Below are 20,993 nucleotides of genomic sequence, written 5' to 3'. Positions count from 1 at the left end.
TTAGATACTTGCATTGCACATTTTTTTTCATATGCACACAAAACGTGAAATACAACTGCAGGCTGTGAACATTATTTGTGAACATTATTGTGCGAGCTCAAAATCTTTTTGACCTTTGTTTGACTTCATAGTAGTTATGAATAGCATCTTGAAAATGTACTGCCAAAAGGTAGAGATGTTCGGATTTTTTCCTTGACTATTGGCCAAGACTGGTTACCCCTACAGTGCTAGTTTGATTTAAAAAAAATACACAAAATATCGGTGGAAAACAAATGATTGCTGACATTTTGCAAACTTAGACTGGTCTTTGATCACACCATATTTTTGTTGTTGGTTATGGTCACACTATAGTTAACCTCAAACCAGTTGAACTTTTTTTAATCCATCTTATGATTCTGAGGGTTCAGTGCATATGGATGTATCATGTTTTATTAAACATCTTTTGTCTTGTATAATATAATACATTTAGTTGAAATCACAAATGAGGCAGAGAGACAATCCAGGCCTTCAGAGACCTGTGTGGCACATCTAAGACAAGACAGAGTGGGGGCTACATCAGTGGCCACTGAGGCTTAATGTCATTACGAATTTTGCAGTTAAGGAACTGTGATGGTGTTATTCTCTGCAGCCCTCCCTCTGTGCCAGAAATACACCCCGAGGCTGCTGTTGTCAGTAATAATGATCTTAATCAACTTGTCTTGTTAAATAAGAGTGAACAAAGTCCAAACATTTAATTAACAGCATCCTGACCTGCGAGTGAACTCCTGGCCCTTTGATTGGTTCTCCCCGAGGGACGATGATGACCTGGCAACAGATTCTTACGCTTTGAGGACAAAAAGATGAAGCATGACTCCTGCGTAAACCCATCGCTCACAGGCAGTGTGTAAGTTTGTGTTTACAAACAGGTCTTTAAATTATCTGATTGCGTCTGTATTCCTGATATTTGTCTAATTGTATATTTTAAAGAGGAATGCATACAGTATGTATTGTGTGGTGAAGTTGTGTGTGTGCAACTGTGTGTGTGTTTTGTCTGTGAGTTCAGTGGAAATCACTTCTCCTGATGGTCTGAGTGAAGAACGCAGCTGCCACTTCACACTGCAATTATGTTCTTAGAGAGATGACAATTGGCTTACACAGATAACTATGATCCCACACATATACACACACAGAGTAATCACATGACCACACCATGTGATTATTAGACTAAGTAATAAACGTATGCACACTCATCAGACCCATTACTTATCACATAACACACATTTCAGTATTTAAACATTCTGATTTGAACTTGTACTCTTGAAATGAGTAAACAACTAAATTAACAGCTGCTCCAAGACCTCAACCACAAACACACTCTGCATCCTATATTTAGATACCTAAGGGCCTTTTTGCCGCACTCTGCATAAACAGTATACGCTCTCAATCTTCTTGTGTAGGGAGAGAAGCAGAGGCAGATTGAAACTGATTCAGTTTCATTTTTTTCTTTTCCCAGTTACCTATAACACCTCTAGGCTTTGCCTGCATTTCTCAGCTCTGCCCAAGGACACTGTCATGTCAGCCAATTAATGAACCACTGCGGACTTACAGTTGCGAAAACAGAAAGTGGGTGGTCACTGAGGTCACCACTGTCATACACTTATCAATGCAGTTTTCTATCCCTCTCTGCTGGATTGTCTCTTTTGCTGTTTATTGTTCATCCTGCTGCTGCCTCTGCTCCTGCTGTTGTGGCATGATGATGTGCTGATAGGTGAGAGAGCTGGCTGCTTTATTAAAAGCAGTCTGGGCTTTATGAATGCTTGTGGCTGTGTGGGTGGACAGCTACAAGGTACTTACAATGGTGTCTTTCAACTTTTGTAATCTCAACTCTTATTTAGATAATTAATAAATTGAACAGCAATATTATTTATTTAAATGATTAACATTAGCATAATATTTAAGCTAGACATTAGTTTGTGAGCTCAATAAGGTCTTGAAAATTGACATTTTCTGTCACAAAGCACTTACATTTTCAGAAACAGGCCTTGTTGACAGCTTCTTTGTGGATGCAATCACATTTCTTCATATCTCTGTTGTATGTGACAGTTTTTTTGCCCACACATATTTGATATAATAATAATATATTTTCCTTTTCAAGTCAAACAGGTAAAAAGTTTAGTTCAACTTGATATACGATTTGACAAAAGATTAAATAGCATGAACAATAATAATAATAAAAAACATTGTAATAAGTAAACTTCAAATCCATTGATACAATGAATTAATTTATAATTTATTATGATAAATTATGGTTATTTTTTCAAATTATTATCAGCGATATTAATAATAGCAATAACCAAACATATTATTATGGTATTTTTATAAACAGTAATGAAACTGACTATTGCCATTATTAATTTAGCCATTATTATTGTTGATAAATAATTTATATTACTATTGTTATTATATTATTTTAACCAAATATTGTTCCTATAAAAATTCACATATTCGGATATTACAAGTGTTCTCATTGGCTAAGACCGACGTCATTACGCGCCTCACGTCCTTCTTCCGCAAGACGTCACCACGCATCGTTTCCAAACAATACTCAGGAAAAAGCCACGTTGACGATCCAGATTGAAGTGTAGTCCACAATTTGAAGCAGAATAGATCCAGGAATTGTTTGTTGAACGCTCTGGTTCCCTCTCGCTGCAGACTCCAGACCAGTGCAGACATGGCATCCCCGCCGAAGGAGAAAGTGGAAATGAAAGGAGGACATCTCCCTGCAGGTAAAGCTCCTTCTCCTGTTGTGTTGTTTTTCAAAGCTTCCTTTGGAGCATAGGCCTTTTGTTTCTTCACTCTCTCAAACCTGAACTCACATTATGATGAGTAAGACTTATGTAATCTGTAGACATGCAGATGTCAGCGTGTCATAGCGTTCGCGATTGTGTGTAATGTAATCTGCCGTATTTCTAAAATTCGCATATTTCCTTACTTCCTGCTTTGCGTCAGGTCTTGTAATATCATTAAATATGGTTACATTGTAGCTTTTTGTCATCATGGCAGTCCAACGTAAGGATTGTAGTTAAAATGTTGTGCTTATTGCTGCTGGATGGATGACGTGGAGGTCATAGGCTCTTGTATAGTGGACGTAGGCTGAAGGAAAAAAACAGATAAGGTGTACGTGGACCTGAGCAGTGTGGCAGGGCAGTGGGCCTCTGCAGCTGCACTACTGATAGCGCACTAAGATAATAAATGCCCCTTACACCCCACCTGTGATTCGTGGGAGGCCCACAGCACATACTGACTGCGGATTGTCAGTCTTTAACAAACATGCTTGTATGTTAATGTAAATGTATGGGCCTTGGAGACCTCACTACTGGGGCCAGAGGTCACGGTCAGGAACAGAGCAGCTTTCGTCATGTTGTTAAGAATTCAGGGTCTTGCGAAAACACACTTTGGAGTAATTGCATCTCGCCAACACAACCATTTTAAACCTGATCTTTCTGTTGAGGGACAGACTTCTTACACAAACTGCAGCTCAAAAATTTCAAGTCTAAGTTTAAAACAATATAGAGCTCATACATACACCCACTTACATTTCTAGTAAAGTAGAAAGTCTTGTTTTTTACATAATTATTTCAAAACAATATGGCTAAATTGTTTTATATTATATCAATACCTGGGATATTTGTATTTTCACAGTTTTTGCATTTGTGAGCTCTTTAACGTATCGTATCATCTTGTAATCTGTGTGCATGTGTGTCCTTCTGTCCATGTGTGTGATGCAGTAAAGGCAGGAGGGATGAGGATAGTCCAGAAGCACCAGCCCACTGCTGTTCCTGAACCACCGCCTAAGGTTGACGAAGATGATGATGAAGAGGAGTACGTCAGCAGCAGGTACGTCACCCACACAGTCATGGCAGGATTACTAAACAGGCCCACTGGGCACAGGCCCAACGGTCAATGAGTAAGGAGGTCCCTGAGCCAAAGCCTGTTTTTTTCTTTTACTTTTACATTTCTTGTTGATCAAAAAACTTCATAGACACACAAACGAGCACAAAGCGACAGGAAAGAACCGGAAAGAGATTTAAATGACCACAATGAAATACAAAAATAGTTTTAATGAGACGCATCATGACTACTTAGAGATGCAGATTGAAGACAAAGGGAAGGCAAATTATCACAAAAAAGAAAGGCCTACAAAGAGACACAAAATGACTACAAAGAGACTCAAAACATCTACAGAGAGAATATAACCACAAAAGTGTGACTGAAGGAACATTAGATAGAAAATAATTATAAAGACACAAAAAGTCTCTACAGAGACACAAACTAACCAAAGGAAGACACATAATGTCTGCAAAATGACACAAAAACTGCAAAAAAACCCATACAATTACAGCAAAGAGAGACATTAGGTTGTGAACGAGGCACGTAACAGCTGCGGACAGCTTAACTACATTGTTTAGGCAGTTGTTGTCATTGTGTGACTCAGACCCACATGTACAAGAAACTGAGTTGGGTGAACCATGTCATGTTTGTGACCTCATCGTGTCATAATCCATCCCTACAAAAAGTAGGGACACTAACAGGCAGCTACAATTCCTAGGTCACACTGGTTCAGTACTTTCTACAGTTAGACATATTTGTGACACGTACACACACCCTCCAAATTGTCAGCTTAGCAATTTTAGCTGCTTCCACTTCTCTATAGGGATACCCTGTAGGCAGTTCTGCAGCAGGCATGTTGTGTACTGTTGCCAGCTAATTGCGTAAACAATATAATTACTGCATAATTACAGCATTAACTTCAACTGCCCATTCAGCAGGGACTATATTGTTGTAGCCTGGGTTCACATGTTTCACATTGCGCTGCCTGGCTCTATTTTTGAGTGACTTTAATTGTTCAGTTTCCATATTAGAACGTTCGCTTCATTGCACTGTTTGTTCTGAGGTCACTCCGTCCTGTGATGGAGGTGTTGCTTATTTTCAGTCTAACTGTGTGTGTGTGTGCGTGTGTCTGCTTCTCCACCCACATGTGTCTTCTCAATATTCATGAGCACCCGTCAGCTATGTGCGTATCGGTACAGGTGGCATATTCACACCACATATCAGTGTGTGTGTGTGTTAATGAGAGCTGATAAATGAGAGCTGACAGCAGTGCACAGCAGCAAGCAGAGTTCAAGAACATTGCCAACTATCAAGAAATTTAGTTTGCATGTACTTTATACACGCAACCCCGCATGCACACATAATGATATACTGCATGTTCTTCAGTGACCCTGTTTGTTGTTCAAGTGTTTTCCTGTAATTCAGTGCGAGAATAGCATCAAGCCCGTCAGTGTCGATAAGTCATTTTGTTTTGCTCCTCCTGCCTTTGTGCCAAGATGAGTGGTAATAATAGACAGAGCATTAAGGTGAAAAGTGAGGTCATGTTGATAACAGAGGTACAAAAAAAAACATGCAACCTCGGCTTGTACTTCTCAAGGATGAAGGCCTGCTTGAGAAAGAGAAAACACTCCAGACTATAAAAAGAGTTGTTAGTTTCTCTTGTAGCGGACATTGTTCAGGGTGTGACCAGCCTGTGGTATATGCGCTTCCTTATTCTGTTGAGTTGCCTCAGAGGATATGCAGTCATACTGTTTTTATTCAAAAACTCAATTGGGGCTGGGATTCATGGTTATTCTAATGATGAATTAACCCTGTAGTTTTTTTTATCAACTAATCATTTAGTGTATGAAATATCAAAACATGTGAAAGTGAGGCCCAGCAAAGGTTCCTAAAGGCCACGGTGAGGGCTTAAAATGTGTTGTTTTATCCAACCAGTAGTCCTAAACCTAACGATTTAAATTTACAGCGATATGAAAGAGAAATACTAGAACCAAGTAATGCTTGTTATTTTTGCTTGAATTTATTGATAAATTATCAGAATAAATGCAAAAACATTTTCCTTTTGTTCAACTAACCGATCAATCATCTAATCGTTTCAGCTCTACGCTAAATAAATACTCATCGTCTTGCCTGAAAATGACCGGTTAAGACTTCTTGCTAGTCTGATTTACTTAAAGATTCCATTAATATACAGTATGACAATATGTCACATTGGCTAAGGAGCCAGCTTTATGACTGCTGTGCAAATTTAAAGACCCCCTCCTGTGAAAATCAAGTGTTTAACCTTGTAAACATCTCCATGTGGTGTTTCTCATGTGCTACAAGATATCAGGGACAACATAAGCAGTCGTCTCCATGTCTGCTTTTAAACTGCAGTGTACCAAGGACAGGCTGAACAACACGTTTTCAGATTGGCAGGTTTGAGACGTCACAAATCTAAGGAGCTGATCCCCTTAATGGACGGGGTGACGCTATGCATATCGTTATGTGCAACCTATGGCAACCACTTCGGCGATGCATGAGCCAGCAGTAACAGCCATCGTCATTTTTGCAAACTCACTACTGACTACTAACGTTGACATTACTACTACTAATTACTAAGTTTTAAGCGAGCTATGTTTCAACAAGTTGCCACTAAACGATGACGGAGACGTGTTTTGTTTTCAGCTGTGACTTAAGAAAGGAGAAACGTAGTACATAGTGGGCGGGGACTATGTAGGAATTTATAATGAGGGAAAAGGTCTGTCTTCAAAATGACTGGAGCTGGTCTGTAATGTTGGAATTTTTGAGCTGTGTTCCCCAGTGTGTAAACTGTCTCAACAGGGCTGAACAGGCTTTAGAAGTTGCTTTGTTCACTTTTTTACCAAGCATTTCCTTGCAGAGCTTGCAGTCAGAGCAGAGGAATTACTACTTTGGCTGTGGACATAAATTCGACAAATGGTGCATTTTAATCACTGTGGAAAACCGTTTAAAATCACCGTTGATAAACTCCTCTCGGCCTGTCCGTGTAAACGCAGGTCTAAATTCCTCCTTTGAAATGTTTACCTTTACCTAAAAATTACCTGTCAGCTCGTCCAAGAAGAGAAGCCTAGTAACTGCACTCCATCAGTAAACACAGTCAGTGAAAGTCTCTCACTCACACACACTCTGCCCGTCCCTCTCTGTGTCACGCTGATGGACGTCTAGCAGGTGGCCACTGGGTAAATTTCGCATTAGTAGCAGCCAGTGAAGCGTTGTAGTCAGGGGAACACCTGCCGTACCCAATCTAGCCGAGATGGACAGATGGGGCAAAGAGAGAGATAGGTGGCCTGGATTATGGGGAGAAGGAGAGGGGGAGATTATTATGGTATGGAATGGAGAGACGCCATGCTGATATGAAGATAGGAAAAAGGAGGTTTGACTCAGTAAGAGGAGGAGGAGAAGGATACGCAGGGGTGTGATACAGGCAAGAAAGGGAGGCATAAAGCATGACCCAGCTGAGGCTTCCTGCCCACTTACTGTCAGCTGGATTCTCAAGATCAGGAATAAATCTGGTGTTTCTTCCTCTGTGTAAAAATGTGATGTTCAGTTAGACTTAGAGAAACAGAAGAAGATGAAAGACCACCTAATTGTGTAAAAAAATTACGTGCAAGTAACGGTGTGAGTTGCACTGTCACGTCTCCGCCATGTTTTGGTGAGAGGCGGATATGTTCCACAGCCTCCAAAAACGAGCGGGTGGTGCTGTGTGTGTATGCTTCACTTCATCCCTGCACACGTACACGCTGTGTAGGAACTGTTGTGAAATGTGCAGTAAGCTGACAGCTCATGGTGAAAAGTTGAGAAAGAAGAGAGAGGAGAAGAGAGAGGGAGAAGGAAAGAGGAGGAAGGAGGAGGAGGAGGAGGAGAGACAGGCAACAGGCATCAGTTCCTATAGCAACCAGCACCTCGCCTACGGCAACAAAGTTCCTGATGCAGAGTGAGTTGGGTGGGGTAGTTGGGGTTTTGGTGAGGTGTGGCTTTAGAGCTGAAGCAGAAATAAACATTAATTCATGTTTAACAACACAAACACATAATGCACAGTTCAATATTTTTTGGTTAAACATGCGTTCTGTTTCTCTTTCTCTCTTTTACTCAAACTCTTCTCCTCTCCTGACACAAAGCGACTCCTCCCTGGGATTCCTCACAGCTCTCTACTGCCCCCTGCAGGCTCCCTCAAACTCCTTCTAATCCCACCTCTTTGTCACAATTTGTTTCCCTCTCTCTGTGACCTTCTCTGGGTATCTCTTTCCATCTTAGCATACAGATAAATAGATGAAAGGTGTCAGTAGCATAATCTCATAGCTGAAGCTTTTGTGTGGGATCTAGATTAAGATATCAGACTCTGCAGTGTGATTAAGAAGTCTTGAACAGAGTGACTGTTGTCTGTTGATGAAGCGAGACTAAATCCTGTCATTCTGTCTACAACAGGTGACAGATGTATTTAACTGCCAGTCAGGTGAAAAGCTTACACTGTTTTCTTCTGTCTGACTAAAAAGAAAAGTTTTTACACTTCTGAAGGAGTCAGATGCTTGTTAGCTGTCTCTCTGACAGGCTTACAGCCCTGTCTGTCTGTGTAGTCATGTCTTATCTGTCTCTTCTCTGCCCTTTATGTCCATTCCCAGGAAGAAATGGCAAAGTTTGATGCTAACATGCCTCAATTTTTTCCCTCATCCTTTGTTTTTTTTAACCTCCCCTCTCTTTGCAGTCTCGTCAATATTTCAGGATTTATCTTCAGATGGCATGAAAGAGATACGTATTCAATAGAATAGAGACATGTGACAAGCCAGCGTGAGGGGAATAGCAGCCCACGCTGTGTCGGTATGCGAGTACATTTCCAACTGAGTGTTGTTTATTCACCTCAACCCTGCTGTGTCACACCTCACCTTTAGCTTTAGCGGAAATTGAAACTGAAACTAACGCTGCTGTACATTTGTGCTTCATGTCTTTTTGGTATGAATACATTTTAAAACAGGTAACGTTGTTATAAAGATATTTCATCTGTGAAGCACACTGTTCAAGGAGTTTACATTTGAATTTCAGAAAAACAACAGGGCTGTGTTCTTTCAACACCAGGCACCAGCAACTGAATGCTAACGAGGTAGCTTACACCTAGAAGGTTCTGTTAGAATACATGATGAAATCTGCTAGCCTGTAATGCTAGCACGCCATTTTTCCAGCAGCTCAATGCTAATGAGCTAGCTTACATCTAGAAGCTTCTGTTAGAATAAATTATTAAATCTGGTAGCCTGTAAAGCTAGCACACAATTTTTCCAGCAGTTGAATGCTAACAAGCTAGCTTACATCTAGAAGGTTCTGTTAGAATAAATGATCAAATCTGGTAGCCTGTAATGCTAGCACACCATTTTTCAGTCAACTATCCTCTGTGAAATGAAAGCAGATACTTCACTATGCATGGCACCAAGCCAGCTGTATTTAAGATGAAAGTTTAGCTGACTACTAGCATACGTGATCAATTTCCTGTTTGCATTTTTCAATTTAGAGTTTGTTCACTTCACCTGGCACCTGCCATACGCACACTTATTCTCCATTTGTTCCTCATATAACCCTTTTTTTAAACCCTACTTTCAAGCCAAATGTTAGCACAACGTTAGCAATACCCCCTCACAGCTAGCGGAGCATTAATTTGAATGAGAACCACTTGCAGCAGCGTTAATATGCAATATTTCAGTTAATTGACTTGCTAATAAAGAGCCTCTCAACCTCACATTTTGACATGTGGTTAGTGAGGAATAATCAGGGAAATTCAACATATCCGAGCATTAATTTAATAGCAAGGTGTAAATATTCTCATTAAGATAAGTGGCAGAGGGCTGTTCAGCGCCAAGATGTTGATTGCTGAGATGGAAGTAAGCCAGATGTGTTGAGAATCCATAACCGCTCAGTGATGGTTATTTAAAAGTTGTGCATCAAATATTTAAAAGAAAGTAGCAGATGTTTCCCTATGAGCTGAGATTTCAGTTCAAAACTTTTCATCTTCTCCACATATTTAGGATGTTAATGAGGTAAGCATAAGTCCGACATGCTTGCTGCTGTAGCTAATGTCTTTGAGTGGAGTTTTGAAGGTGGCTACCACAACTGTACGCTTTTGCCGGGGGTGACGATGCCGTAAAATTAGACGGCGCTCGTTTGTCATGTCAAGGTCGATACTTCCCTCAGGTTCCGCATTCCTCCTCCTCATCTTTTTCTCTGCCTCCATCCCTTCCCTTTCTCTATGTCTGAGTGAGCGCTGGCCTCCCTCTCTCCTTCACCATCTTCTCTCCTCCTTTAATGGTCTATTATTATATAGGTATTTGCTCCCCTGTCCTCCCTGCACTCTTCACCCTCGTCTATGTGCCCTGACTGGCCTTTTCCCCCTTCTATCTCTTTACTTCTTTTCCTTCTCCTCCTTCCCAAATCCTCCCCTTTATCATCATCCTGCTCTTTAGCTCTCTTTTCCTCCCAAAGCTTCATCTTTCTCCTTCCATCCATCCCTCCCTCCCTCCCTCCCTCCCTCTCTCCTCTCATGCTTTCCATCCAGAAGCTGTGAGCCCCAGTGTTTGGCCAGGATGAATGGGAGCTATTTAAGCTGCTGGCAGGTCCATCCGGTTTGTGTGTGTGTGTGTGTGTGTGTGTGTGTGTGTGTGTGTGAGTGTGTGTGTGTTGCCAGAGAGAGTAGGACTGTGGGTGTTATGTGTTTGAACAACTTGGGATGTTCGAATTTTGGCACAGTGTCACTTTTGGAGGTTTTGAAGTAACCAGATAAGTAAACGTTTGTAAATGCTGTCATACTAAATACAGTAAACTGCACACAATCTGATTTATTTTACACACACCACAGAAAAAAGCAGTTGACACACACTCTGCTTACTGAATTCCATATTGTCCTGAAAATATTAATCAATTTTGTGTGCTCTCTCTTTTTCTCTTTTTTAGTCCACCAAAGGCCCCCATGGTCGTGTCTGGAGTGATTACAAAGGTAAGACACACACACACAGTCTGGGACACACTCATACACAGACCACCAGTAGTGTTGAAATAAGCGTTATACGGTGATTTATATCTGGGACATGAGCTCTACAGGGAGAGGCAGAAGCTTAGTGCTGAGATAGAACAAGGGAGACGAGGAACAACAAGGCATAGCAGGGGAGGAGAGGAGAACGGAGAGAATACCCATGGAGTGCCAAACAGGGAGAACGGATCTGTTATTACAAACAACACTGTGAGAATGAACTTAACCAATTAATTGATAACCAATGTCATTATAAGTCAATGTTATACAAACCTGTAACTAAAAAGACAACTAAAAGATAACGTCTCCTTTTATCCAGTTTGTCTTTAACAGTTTAGTTTAGTTTGTATTAACAGACATATGCAGCAAGTTCAGCTAACAATCCGTTCTAGGTCAAAAATTCAATTTGAGACAAATTCCCTTGACGCTGTGTCACAAAAGCCGTTCAGATTTCCCGACTTCCTCGAATGCATCAGAAATGATCCGTCGAACAAACAAGCCTTTTAAAAGTTGTTTTCTTCTCCTCTTGAGGGCAGACCTGACAAAGCTTTTACTTTTTACAAATCTGCATCGGGATGTTAATGCAGCACTCCGAAAAGGAAGTCTTGACTAGAAGTAGTTTATCGCTAACTGCTGGCTACATGCACCGGCAGGTTCACCGTTGTCCCCTGAGCCAGATGGGATCCTAAATTGTAAACAAACTGTCTAATCTCTAAAAATAGCTATGGTAGATGTTGGTATGTGGCTATGTTGGTAGATGAGATGCCAGACAAGTGAATTTCCCTTTGTGGATGAATAAAGTTATTGTTAATATGTTATGTTTGTTGCATATTCCTGTTACTGATGCAGTATAAAGCAGCACAGCACAGTGTAGTGCTCCAGCAAAAAATTACACAACTCTGACAGTGTCAAAGACAATTGAGCTTTACAAAAGTAGTAGCTGTGTATGTGCTCGTTTATTTGTGTGTTTGACGGCCTTGACCTGCCTCTTTGAAAAGTGGGTCAAAGTCTGTGAAAAGCCATGTTTGTGTAATTCTTTCTGACTGTACGTCATTGATTTAGTGTGAGAGCGTACATGTTTATGTGAGTGTGTGCGAGTGTGTGTGTGTGAAAAAGTGTCCTTGAGTCTGTGGATGGCTCCGTTCCCTGCCTGTCAGACCAGGTAGATTGTTTGTGGAAGATTGCAGTGATATCAGCAAGGTGGCAGACATCCCATTTATCCCCCGATCCTCCTCTAGCCTTTCCATTCGCCCCCTATCTGCTGCCATCACACCCAGAGGCGAGCACTGCACAAAGCCTCAGAAAAGCCTTTTAGAAGCTGAGTGAAACACTTCAGTGTGTGTGTGCCTCTGTGTGGAGTTTGTGGCCTGCTGGGATTTCTTAAAATGTTGAAAACAAGACATTTCCTGGCTATATGTATTATGTCCTTCCTTTGTCTTTAGAGACACAACAGCAATCTCGAGTGATTGTAAAATTATTTGAACCAAGGTGTTAAAGGTAGCCTTCTGAAGTAGGCCGGCTGAAGTAGAGGCTCTAAAGGAAAGAATGACAGTTATTTCGGGTAATACAAGGAGTATGCCCAGAGTGGGTTTTATGGTTCAGAAACATATCAAACACACACACAACTATCCTTGTGTCAAATAAAAGAATCATACCTTAAAGGGGGGTATTATGCTTATTTCAAGCTTCATATTTCACTCTGTGATACCTCTGGAGTAGCTTAGCATAAAAAACCTCTTTATTTTTCATTTTCTCACACTGGTGCTCTGTGCAGGCCCTCATACAGCCTCTGCCTGAAATGACTCAGTCAGTGCTGTCCCTTTTAGAAACCCTGCCCCTACAAGCCCACTTTATTCTGATTCTCCGAAGCCTGCTAAGGCTGCACTTTCTGACGTCCCAAAGTGCTGTGTAGAAAAAACTCTGTGAAACCTGGCGTTCACAGCAGCATGCAAAATGAGCTGAGAAGCCTGGACACGCTCCAGTACGTCCAAAACTCAGCCGCCAGGGCTCTCACCCACACCAAGCCCTGGCAGCACATCACCCCCACCCTCATCCACCTCCAATGGCTCCCTATCAAGTCCCGCATCACCTATAAAATCCTCCTCCTCACCTACAAGTCTCTCCATTTCCTCGCCCCCCAGTACCTAAAGGACCTCCTCCATCCCTATACCCCATCCAGGAGTCTGCGGTCCTCAGATGCAGGCCTGCTCTCCATCTCTCACTCTCGCCTCCGACCTGTTGGGAACCGAGCCTTCAGTGTTGCTGCCCCCACCCTCTGAAACTCTCTGCCTGCTGCGATCCGCAACGCTGCCTCCCTGGACATTTTCAAAAACACCCTCAAAACCCATCTGTTCACCACGGCCTTTGGACTATTATTCACCACCTTCTCCTGTTTTCAGTGCTAGTTTTATGTATTTATTTATTTATTTATTTTAGCTGTTTATTATTATTTACTCTCTAAAGCGGCCTTGGGTCCCTTGAAAGGCGCTATATAAGTCTAAGTTATTATTATTATTATTATTATCATTATTAAGCCTGAGGATTACTCCAACATACTTTCACCGACAGATCTGAAACTTCACCCACATTTAGTATGGACATCCAACATTGTAACATTATATATATATATATATATATATATGTAAAACAGCATAATACCCCCTCTTTAGAAAGACCCCTTGACGTAATATCAATAGACAAATTATCTGTGGTTTATTCATATATTATAAACATGGTTAAAATTGCTGAAAAGTTCATCTTAAAAAGGCTAGATTTTGAAGAATGTGACAAAATCTATATTTGTTGATAGAGCTTTAGAATATATTTTCTCAAATAAAAGCACACATCCCCCCCATTTTCATTCATTCATTTCATTCAACATTTATTTACGCCTCGAAAATCATTGAGGTTTCCCTCATTTGCAATGATGTCAAGATACAGAAAACAACACAATTAAGCAATGAAAACACAGCGCCTGGATATAGTCAGGCTCTCACAATGCATATAGCCTACCTTTTAAAAATTCTGCTCTATATCTTATCTAGCCACATAGATGTAAAAAAAAAAAAGAAATAAAAAGATTTCTCCCATTCAAACTTTTTTTCCTTTACATATTCTTCAAAGTTTTAAGGGGAAAATCAGTGATTGAAAAAATAGAAAACTACAGAAGCCCTTAGCGGTCATGCCCCCATACATTTTATTTACTTCATTTTCCCATGATTGTAATTTATCGACTTATTTTTCTCGTTATCTCAGGAAAAGAAAGCTGATTTTCCCATTATCATGGATTTATTTGGCCCTTTATCTCGAGAAAACACAGCTTGTTTTCTCTTGCTAACAGGATAATTTTCCGGCGATCTAGAAAACAAAACAATAGACTGGTCACTGTGATATTAACTATGGGGATATGATCATCTGATGTTACAGTGGTACAACGTGATGTCGCGAAAACGTTATAAATAAGTTGCGATCTTGAGAAAACAACCATAAATTACTTGTCACAGGAAAACGGGTACTTAAATGTATGGATGCTTGTCCGTTTAGGGCATCCATAGAAAACATTTATTTAACATTATTTTATTGTGTCATTAGATGAGAATGTAGCCAGGGAACATGCCTATCCAACCACAGACACTGCTATTCACAGTGAAGGGCAGTAATACAGTTAATTTGTTGCTTTCCCACCCATACCGCTGCTTCAATAGGACCGAGATAGAGCAGACTGAAGCTTTGAGCTTCACAAGAGAGAGGAAGGGCAATTGGAGGTCAAATCCATCCACATTCCATGCTGTTAGCGGTGAATTGGCTCTAAATGAAAGAAACTCTCTCTCTCACACACACACACACTGTAAATGTTTTGTGTCCACCTACGCACATGCACACACATGGAGGAAAACGAGCGCATTTACAGTTCAAAAACAACAAACACATACATGAAGGATTAGGGTCAAGCAAGGATGGGATGTGGAAGTTAGTAAACCAAAAGGTTCAGGCAGACGGGCTATGTGTGTGTGTGTGTGTGTGTGTGTGTGTGTGTGTGTGTGTGTGTGTGTGTGTGTGTGTGTGTGTGTGTGTGCGCGCAATTGTAGTGTATTTAATCGATTGTATAACTTTATCCATGTGGAATCAGAAAATGATTATGATGGAGTACTAACTCTCATATACGAACATCCACAAAACACTGTAGTAACTAAAATCCAGTATTTTAGATTAAAGGAATTAAAACCATCCCTATTAACCCACATTGGCATGCATGCAGTAACATAATGTGTGTTAAAAACCTGCTTTTCAAAAATGTGTCTTTAAGCGTTGGATTTCCCAGCATTAACCAAGCTCGTCGCCCACCCCTTTCTGTCCCGCATTTAAAACCTTATTAGTTAAGAACAGGGGTGAAAAGGAAATATAAGAGAGGAACAAAACAGGAGCATAGAGGAGGTTAAAATGAAAATAAGGGAGCATAAAGGCTAAGAAGGAAAGAATCAAGATCTGATTGTAGTAAGTTCTTGATTAAAATCCTGCACTCTTCCATGTCCTGATCAAACTCCTGCTTTGATTAGATTTAGAAGTGAAACTGTTTATGTTTTGTTTGGGATAAGAGATTGAGGTTACAGAGCAGATAAGCGGGGACAGATCAGTGCGTTTTACTTTAACCTTCATGCACTTTGGGGATTTCCTCATTGTTAGTTTGATTATGAGAATGGAAGGATTTAAAAATGGGCACATACTGTATGCAGCCATAGAAACAAAACACTGAATATTGCTGTACACATTCTGGTTGTGTTTACACAAATGTTTTACATTTACAGTATTTGCAAAGTTCTTTTAAGTGTGAAGAAGTGTCTAACTGGTAGCAACTATTGTATATCACTATGCTACTGTTAGATAAGCAAACTTAAGTATGATGGATATTTGATTGTCCTATCGGTATATGTTGCAAAAAATATATAATAATTATAATAGTTGCAGTTCATTCTTTTGCCCTTACATGCATTTACTGTCTGTGTTCTGTTCAGGGTGATAAAGACTTCACCCCTGCAGCTGCCCAGGTGGCCCACCAGAAGCCCCAGCCTTGTGTCCCCAAGCTGCCCTCCGTCCAGCACATCAACCAGCACATCCACCAGCCCCGCAAGTGAGCCAGGCGACAGAACACGACGGCTCCGCTAACTCCACCAGCCGGCCTTTCCAGTGGAACACAGAAGATGAAGATGTTTCCCCACCAGGCACAGATCTCCGCCAAATAATCAGGATAGTTTTTGTTAGCCTGTTGCATTACATGTATAAAGAATTAATCTGCAACGGACACCAGATTCCTGTATAGCCATTGTAGATCACCCACTCTTTACACCCCTGCTGCATCGTGCTGCACTACTAACTCTGCACTTTTAAAACCATCCCTTAAGTGAAGGGAATGTTTTGACAGTTTTATAGTCTTAAGTTAATAAGTGGGTCTTCTAAAATGGCTATCACGACTCTGGGATTCATTTATAGAGAAACAGATCTGAGTCTGTTGGGGGAACTTTCATCCCAGTCGATGTGCTGACTTAGACCACATCACAAGCAACCAGCCAATCACAGTCACCTGTAATCAGCGATGAGCCCGAGCTCCAGCCTTCTACCTATGATCTTCACAGACCAAAAGAACCAATCAAGAAATCATAAGGTGGACATCAATTGTGCACAATCAACACAAACCAAAAAGATACAGAAAGCAGCAACACTCAGTTTGACGTGTGTACGAGTGAGATTGTTACCAAAGTGAACAGGTACAGCATGGACCAGAGAGATTAAAGGTAGCTAATGGAACGACAGCAATAATTAGACCTGCAGTGAGCGGCCAACCTAAATTCAGTCTGTAAATATTGTCAAACTAGATGAGAAATTGGACCTTTTAAATAGTATAGATGCCCCATAGGGAGAACCTATTAGATGCAAAACATGACTCATTTCTATGTAGTGATGGCTGTCATTATTTAAGTACTTGATGCATGTTGTAAGTGTCATGACTTATGCTAGCTAGCTATGGTAAAGGTGAGAGCTAATATAACCTTTTGGCTACAGATTCCTCCTCTGTCACTGTTGTAACCTAAATTTAACAGAGAGAAGTCTACCTAATATGCGATCTGCTCTGCATTTTGCCTGCCTAGCTGGGGCTGTAAATATGTTCTTTCCAAAGCAATGTAAACTAATTTTATGCAAACTTAACCTGCTTCATAGTAAACGTTTCCAGCAGTGCCTCATTGCTTAGATTTTGTGTTTCATTTGTGGACTTAAATTGTACCTGCTCCACACCAGAGTCAGCTGGAAAGTTAAAAAACAAGGACATCTGTTTACTGTGAAGCAGCTGCAGGATGCTTTGTGTTTGCATTAACAATAGCCTGAACAGCAGAACAGAGTAATGTGCTTTACAACAAAGCATCGCAGAAAATAAAAAGTGAGGATGAAGGTAATCGCTGTGCAAATTTGGTGATTTCTACATTCCATAGAAAACAGTTTGAACAAATATGTCAACCATGTGACAGTTTGTCAGTGTATGAAGAAAACCCTTTTTTTTCTACTTGCAACAATATCTGCAGGTGTGGTTCCTCGCAAATCAGAAATCTGTATCAGCCCCGAAAAAAATCCACTTAGAAACGATACATATCAACACACACACACACCACCCTTTTCCTTAATCACCCATCCCCTTACACTCAAGTGTCGTTTGTGGCAACACTAATATTCAGGTTTCAAAGAAAGAAAGATATCTTACCAAGAAGGAATAATTTCCTATGTTAATTTAAGTAAGTTGAAAAGAGTTTTATTTTTGTTTTTCTCGGTTCTTATTCTTGAGTAAATTGTTCAAATTGTATGAATCTTTAGTCATTGAGTGGACTTAGGTATTAGGTGTGGTTGTCATAGTAAATAAAGGTATAAACTATCTTCATAAACGTTTTTCTGCTTGTCTTTGTGCGAATGGAAGAAGGGATGACTGCACGAATACCTCGTTATCCTGAGACTCATTTGTAGCATATGTCCAAAAATAAACTCCAGAAGGTGTTTGATATACCTCTAATAGTTTGTACTCTCATAAAGTTTTAAGTAGTCCCTCATGATTGACTGTGGCCCAAACCTGACCTGTTGCATTACAGCGTCCCATGCTGAATTAGCACCCTGCACTGAGGGATTAGGTCTCAGGTGTTGTTTTGAAATGAAACAGAAGCATCTCCAAGAGCTGTCTGCTGTTTTTTTTTCCCCCAGTAGCTCCCACACAAACACACACACACGCTCATACACCGTGTGCACCAGGTGTTAGTGCATGTAATCCATCTTTACACAAGCATCTGCAACCAGGTGTTCTGTCAGTTTATGTTAGCCCAATAAAGCAGCCGGTGCAGGCTCACTCTGCGCGAGCCTCTGTCAGCAGGCTGGAGCACCCCATTAAAGCACACACACAATCTCCTCCACTCTCCATGGTTGTATATGGATCTCTCTTCTGCTGCCATGCCCTATTAGAGCGACTGGAAGAACAGAATGAGAGTGAGAGGAAGCTAAAAATGTATCATACTGCCCAGCTCAGAATCTTTTGTGATAGGAGGATGAAGTCCACATTAAGACAGTAAATTAGATCAATATTTATTCTTAAAGAGCAGCTCCAGTCATGTTTAACGACATATAAAATGCTCTGCCTGAAATAATAAATTGTGTGATATGTTTGCAAAATACCTTTAATTACCTTGTAAAAATCCTCCCAAGGCATCTCCTCCTCTCTCATTAAAAATTCCTGAATCTGCATAGTCCCCGCCCACTATGCAAATTTCCAACCACCCCCTCCGTCGCATAAACAAAACATGTCTCTGCCATCATTTAGTGGCAACTTGTTGAAACTTAGATGCTTGACATGTAGTTATTAGTAGTAGTAACATTAACGTTAGTAGTCAGTAGTGGGTGTGCAAAAATGATGACAGTAATAGCTGGCTCTCTCATCGCCAAAGTGGTTGCCATAGGTTGCACATAATGATATGCATAGCATCACCCCGTCCTTAAACGGGATTGGCTCCTTAGGTTTGTGACATCTCAAACCCTGCCAATCTGAAAACGTGTTGTTCAGCCTGTCCTTGGTACACTGCAGTTTAAAAGCAGACGGGCCCAGCCAGGGAGATGACTGCTTATGTTGTCCCTGATATGTCTTGTAGCACATGAAAAACACCACATGGAGATGTTTACAAGGTTAAAGCTCCTGTGAGGAGTTTTTCACTGGTTATGAAACAGACTGAAATTAATTCTGATTACTCTATATGACCTAAAAAAGCAAACCAGACCATCAGTGACAAGATTGATTATTACTATATAGTTATTTTTAATGCCTGAAACTGCTGGTGGGGGGCAGGTGTCAGACGATTAACTGCACGCTGCCTTTGATTACATTTTCCAGGGCAAACATTTAAAGTGAATGATACATATGACTGTTAAAGAAAGCAGGATGAGATCTTTTGTTGAAAAACAGCACTTAAGCATGTACAGGACAAAATCAGCAAAGAGATAAGAGGTACGCTTCGTCCACAGGGGGCACCAAAATCAACACAAACCGAAAGTTCTTCACAGGAGCTTTAAAAAGTTAATTTTCATTTTGGGGGGTCTTTAAATACCAAGAATTGTAGCTGTACAAACATTGTATCTCGTACATCGTGGTACGTGGTTGTTCTGATAAAACTGCCCCTGAGCAAGGCGCTGCCCGCTATGTGGGAATATTAATAAAGGATATCTAGTAAAAATGTTTCAGCAGGCAGAAGATGTTGTCCTGAAACATGCTTTTATACTTTTTCTTCCACCACCATAAAACAGTCAAGGTTACTGTTTTATTGCACTTTACCCTCAGCACTAAGTCCTTCTCATTTGGAGGCACTTTATTACATTAGCCCTGAGTATACACCACCAGCTGTTGGCCATGTGGTCCTCAGGAACATTAAATCTTGCTGCAGCCAGTTGAGACCGGTCATTTCTGTGACATAGCCACCTGAAAACCTTCCAGTGATGCTGCGGTTTACTCAGAAAACAGGCAACAGAGGGATGAAGAGGTGTTTCACCCATTTAGCAAGGATGTGCTCATGGTCAATCTGATAAGGCTGCAGGGTAGAACGACAAAGTTACACTGACATTTTGGCTCAAACTTCACCAAAACCAAACTCTTCCAACTACCTCTAAAAAAATATTCCAAGCATCCCACCATCGTACCATAGGGGAGAGCCTGCAGCAGCTCACTGGCAGGATTTTAAGCAAATAACATATTTGTAGTTCTGTCACTGTTGAAAATGTCTCAGGGAAAGTATATTGCAGCACTTTTTATTAAGTTTGGTGTTATCAAAACTCCTGGGAGGATTTTTTTCTGCGTGAGAGAGCAGCTCTCTGCAAACTTTCCCTCACTCCTTATCAGCGAGGGCACCGCCACTTGAAGTTCATTTTTAGTTCACACGATGTAGATAATTCCGATGCTGATTTAATTGTGAGACATTTTCATTTATTCATGCTTTTCCGCTTTTCAGAAATGGAATTCATTAGGAAGGACCTACTTTATGCTTGATTGCATCACGGTATCATCTCAAAGAATACTAAAAAAAGATGTTTAAATTATACAGCACATACATCCTGAGTACTGGGACGGACTGCGTTTAGTTCTTGTTACATCACAGTCAATATGGAGACATTGTGACCATAAGGATCCTATGATTGGGCATGAGACAGTAAACTACGATTAAATTTGCAAGAGAGAAATTAAATAGTTAATCCATTAAAATGTACTGTTTTAACTTCTCTATTCTGTACAGTCAGCTTCATAAATATTGCTTCATATCTTATTCCTTATATATAATAACAAAAATTATATAACTTAATTTAACATTGAAAAGTCTAAAATAATCTATCAACTTCCAATACTACTACAAAAAAATATATTTTTTTCTTATTATCAGAATAAAATACTTTATTTATCCCCGGGGGGAATTTGTGTGTTGCTGTTGCTCAGTACAAACTAGAAGTATGAAGAAATATAGAAAATATAAATTGAGTACAATTATTATTTATTATATTTATTTAATTATTTTATTTATTTATTTATATTATT

At 40.4% G+C, this 20,993-nt stretch overlaps 1 protein-coding gene across 1 annotated transcript; it reads left to right on the top strand.

Moving 5' to 3' along the window:
* The first annotated feature begins 2,580 nt into the window (after positions 1-2,580).
* dap (death-associated protein) lies at positions 2,581-17,823 on the top strand. The gene is made up of 4 exons (XM_069667928.1): positions 2,581-2,765; positions 3,768-3,876; positions 10,822-10,864; positions 15,910-17,823. Exons 1-4 carry the CDS (start codon positions 2,711-2,713, stop codon positions 16,027-16,029), a joined length of 327 nt encoding a protein of 108 aa, XP_069524029.1. The 5' UTR covers positions 2,581-2,710; the 3' UTR covers positions 16,030-17,823.
* Positions 17,824-20,993: the final 3,170 nt, after the last annotated feature.

The sequence above is a fragment of the Semicossyphus pulcher genome, unplaced genomic scaffold (genome assembly GCF_022749685.1).
Source record: "Semicossyphus pulcher isolate SPU_LCO1_2020_fin unplaced genomic scaffold, fSemPul1.0.p SCAF_18, whole genome shotgun sequence".
NCBI classification, from domain to species: Eukaryota; Metazoa; Chordata; class Actinopteri; order Labriformes; family Labridae; genus Semicossyphus; species Semicossyphus pulcher.
The sequence above is the reverse complement of the archived record's forward strand: the minus strand, read 5'-3'. Positions and strand labels throughout refer to the sequence as shown.

Coding starts and splice junctions, on each gene's coding strand:
- dap (XM_069667928.1), top strand. CDS start 2,711: ATGGCATCCCCGCCGAAGGAGAAAGTGGAAATGAAAGGAGGACATCTC. Junction 3,877..10,821: donor GAGGAGTACGTCAGCAGCAG/GTACGTCACCCA, acceptor TCTCTTTTTTAG/TCCACCAAAGGCCCCCATGG. Junction 10,865..15,909: donor TGTCTGGAGTGATTACAAAG/GTAAGACACACA, acceptor TGTTCTGTTCAG/GGTGATAAAGACTTCACCCC.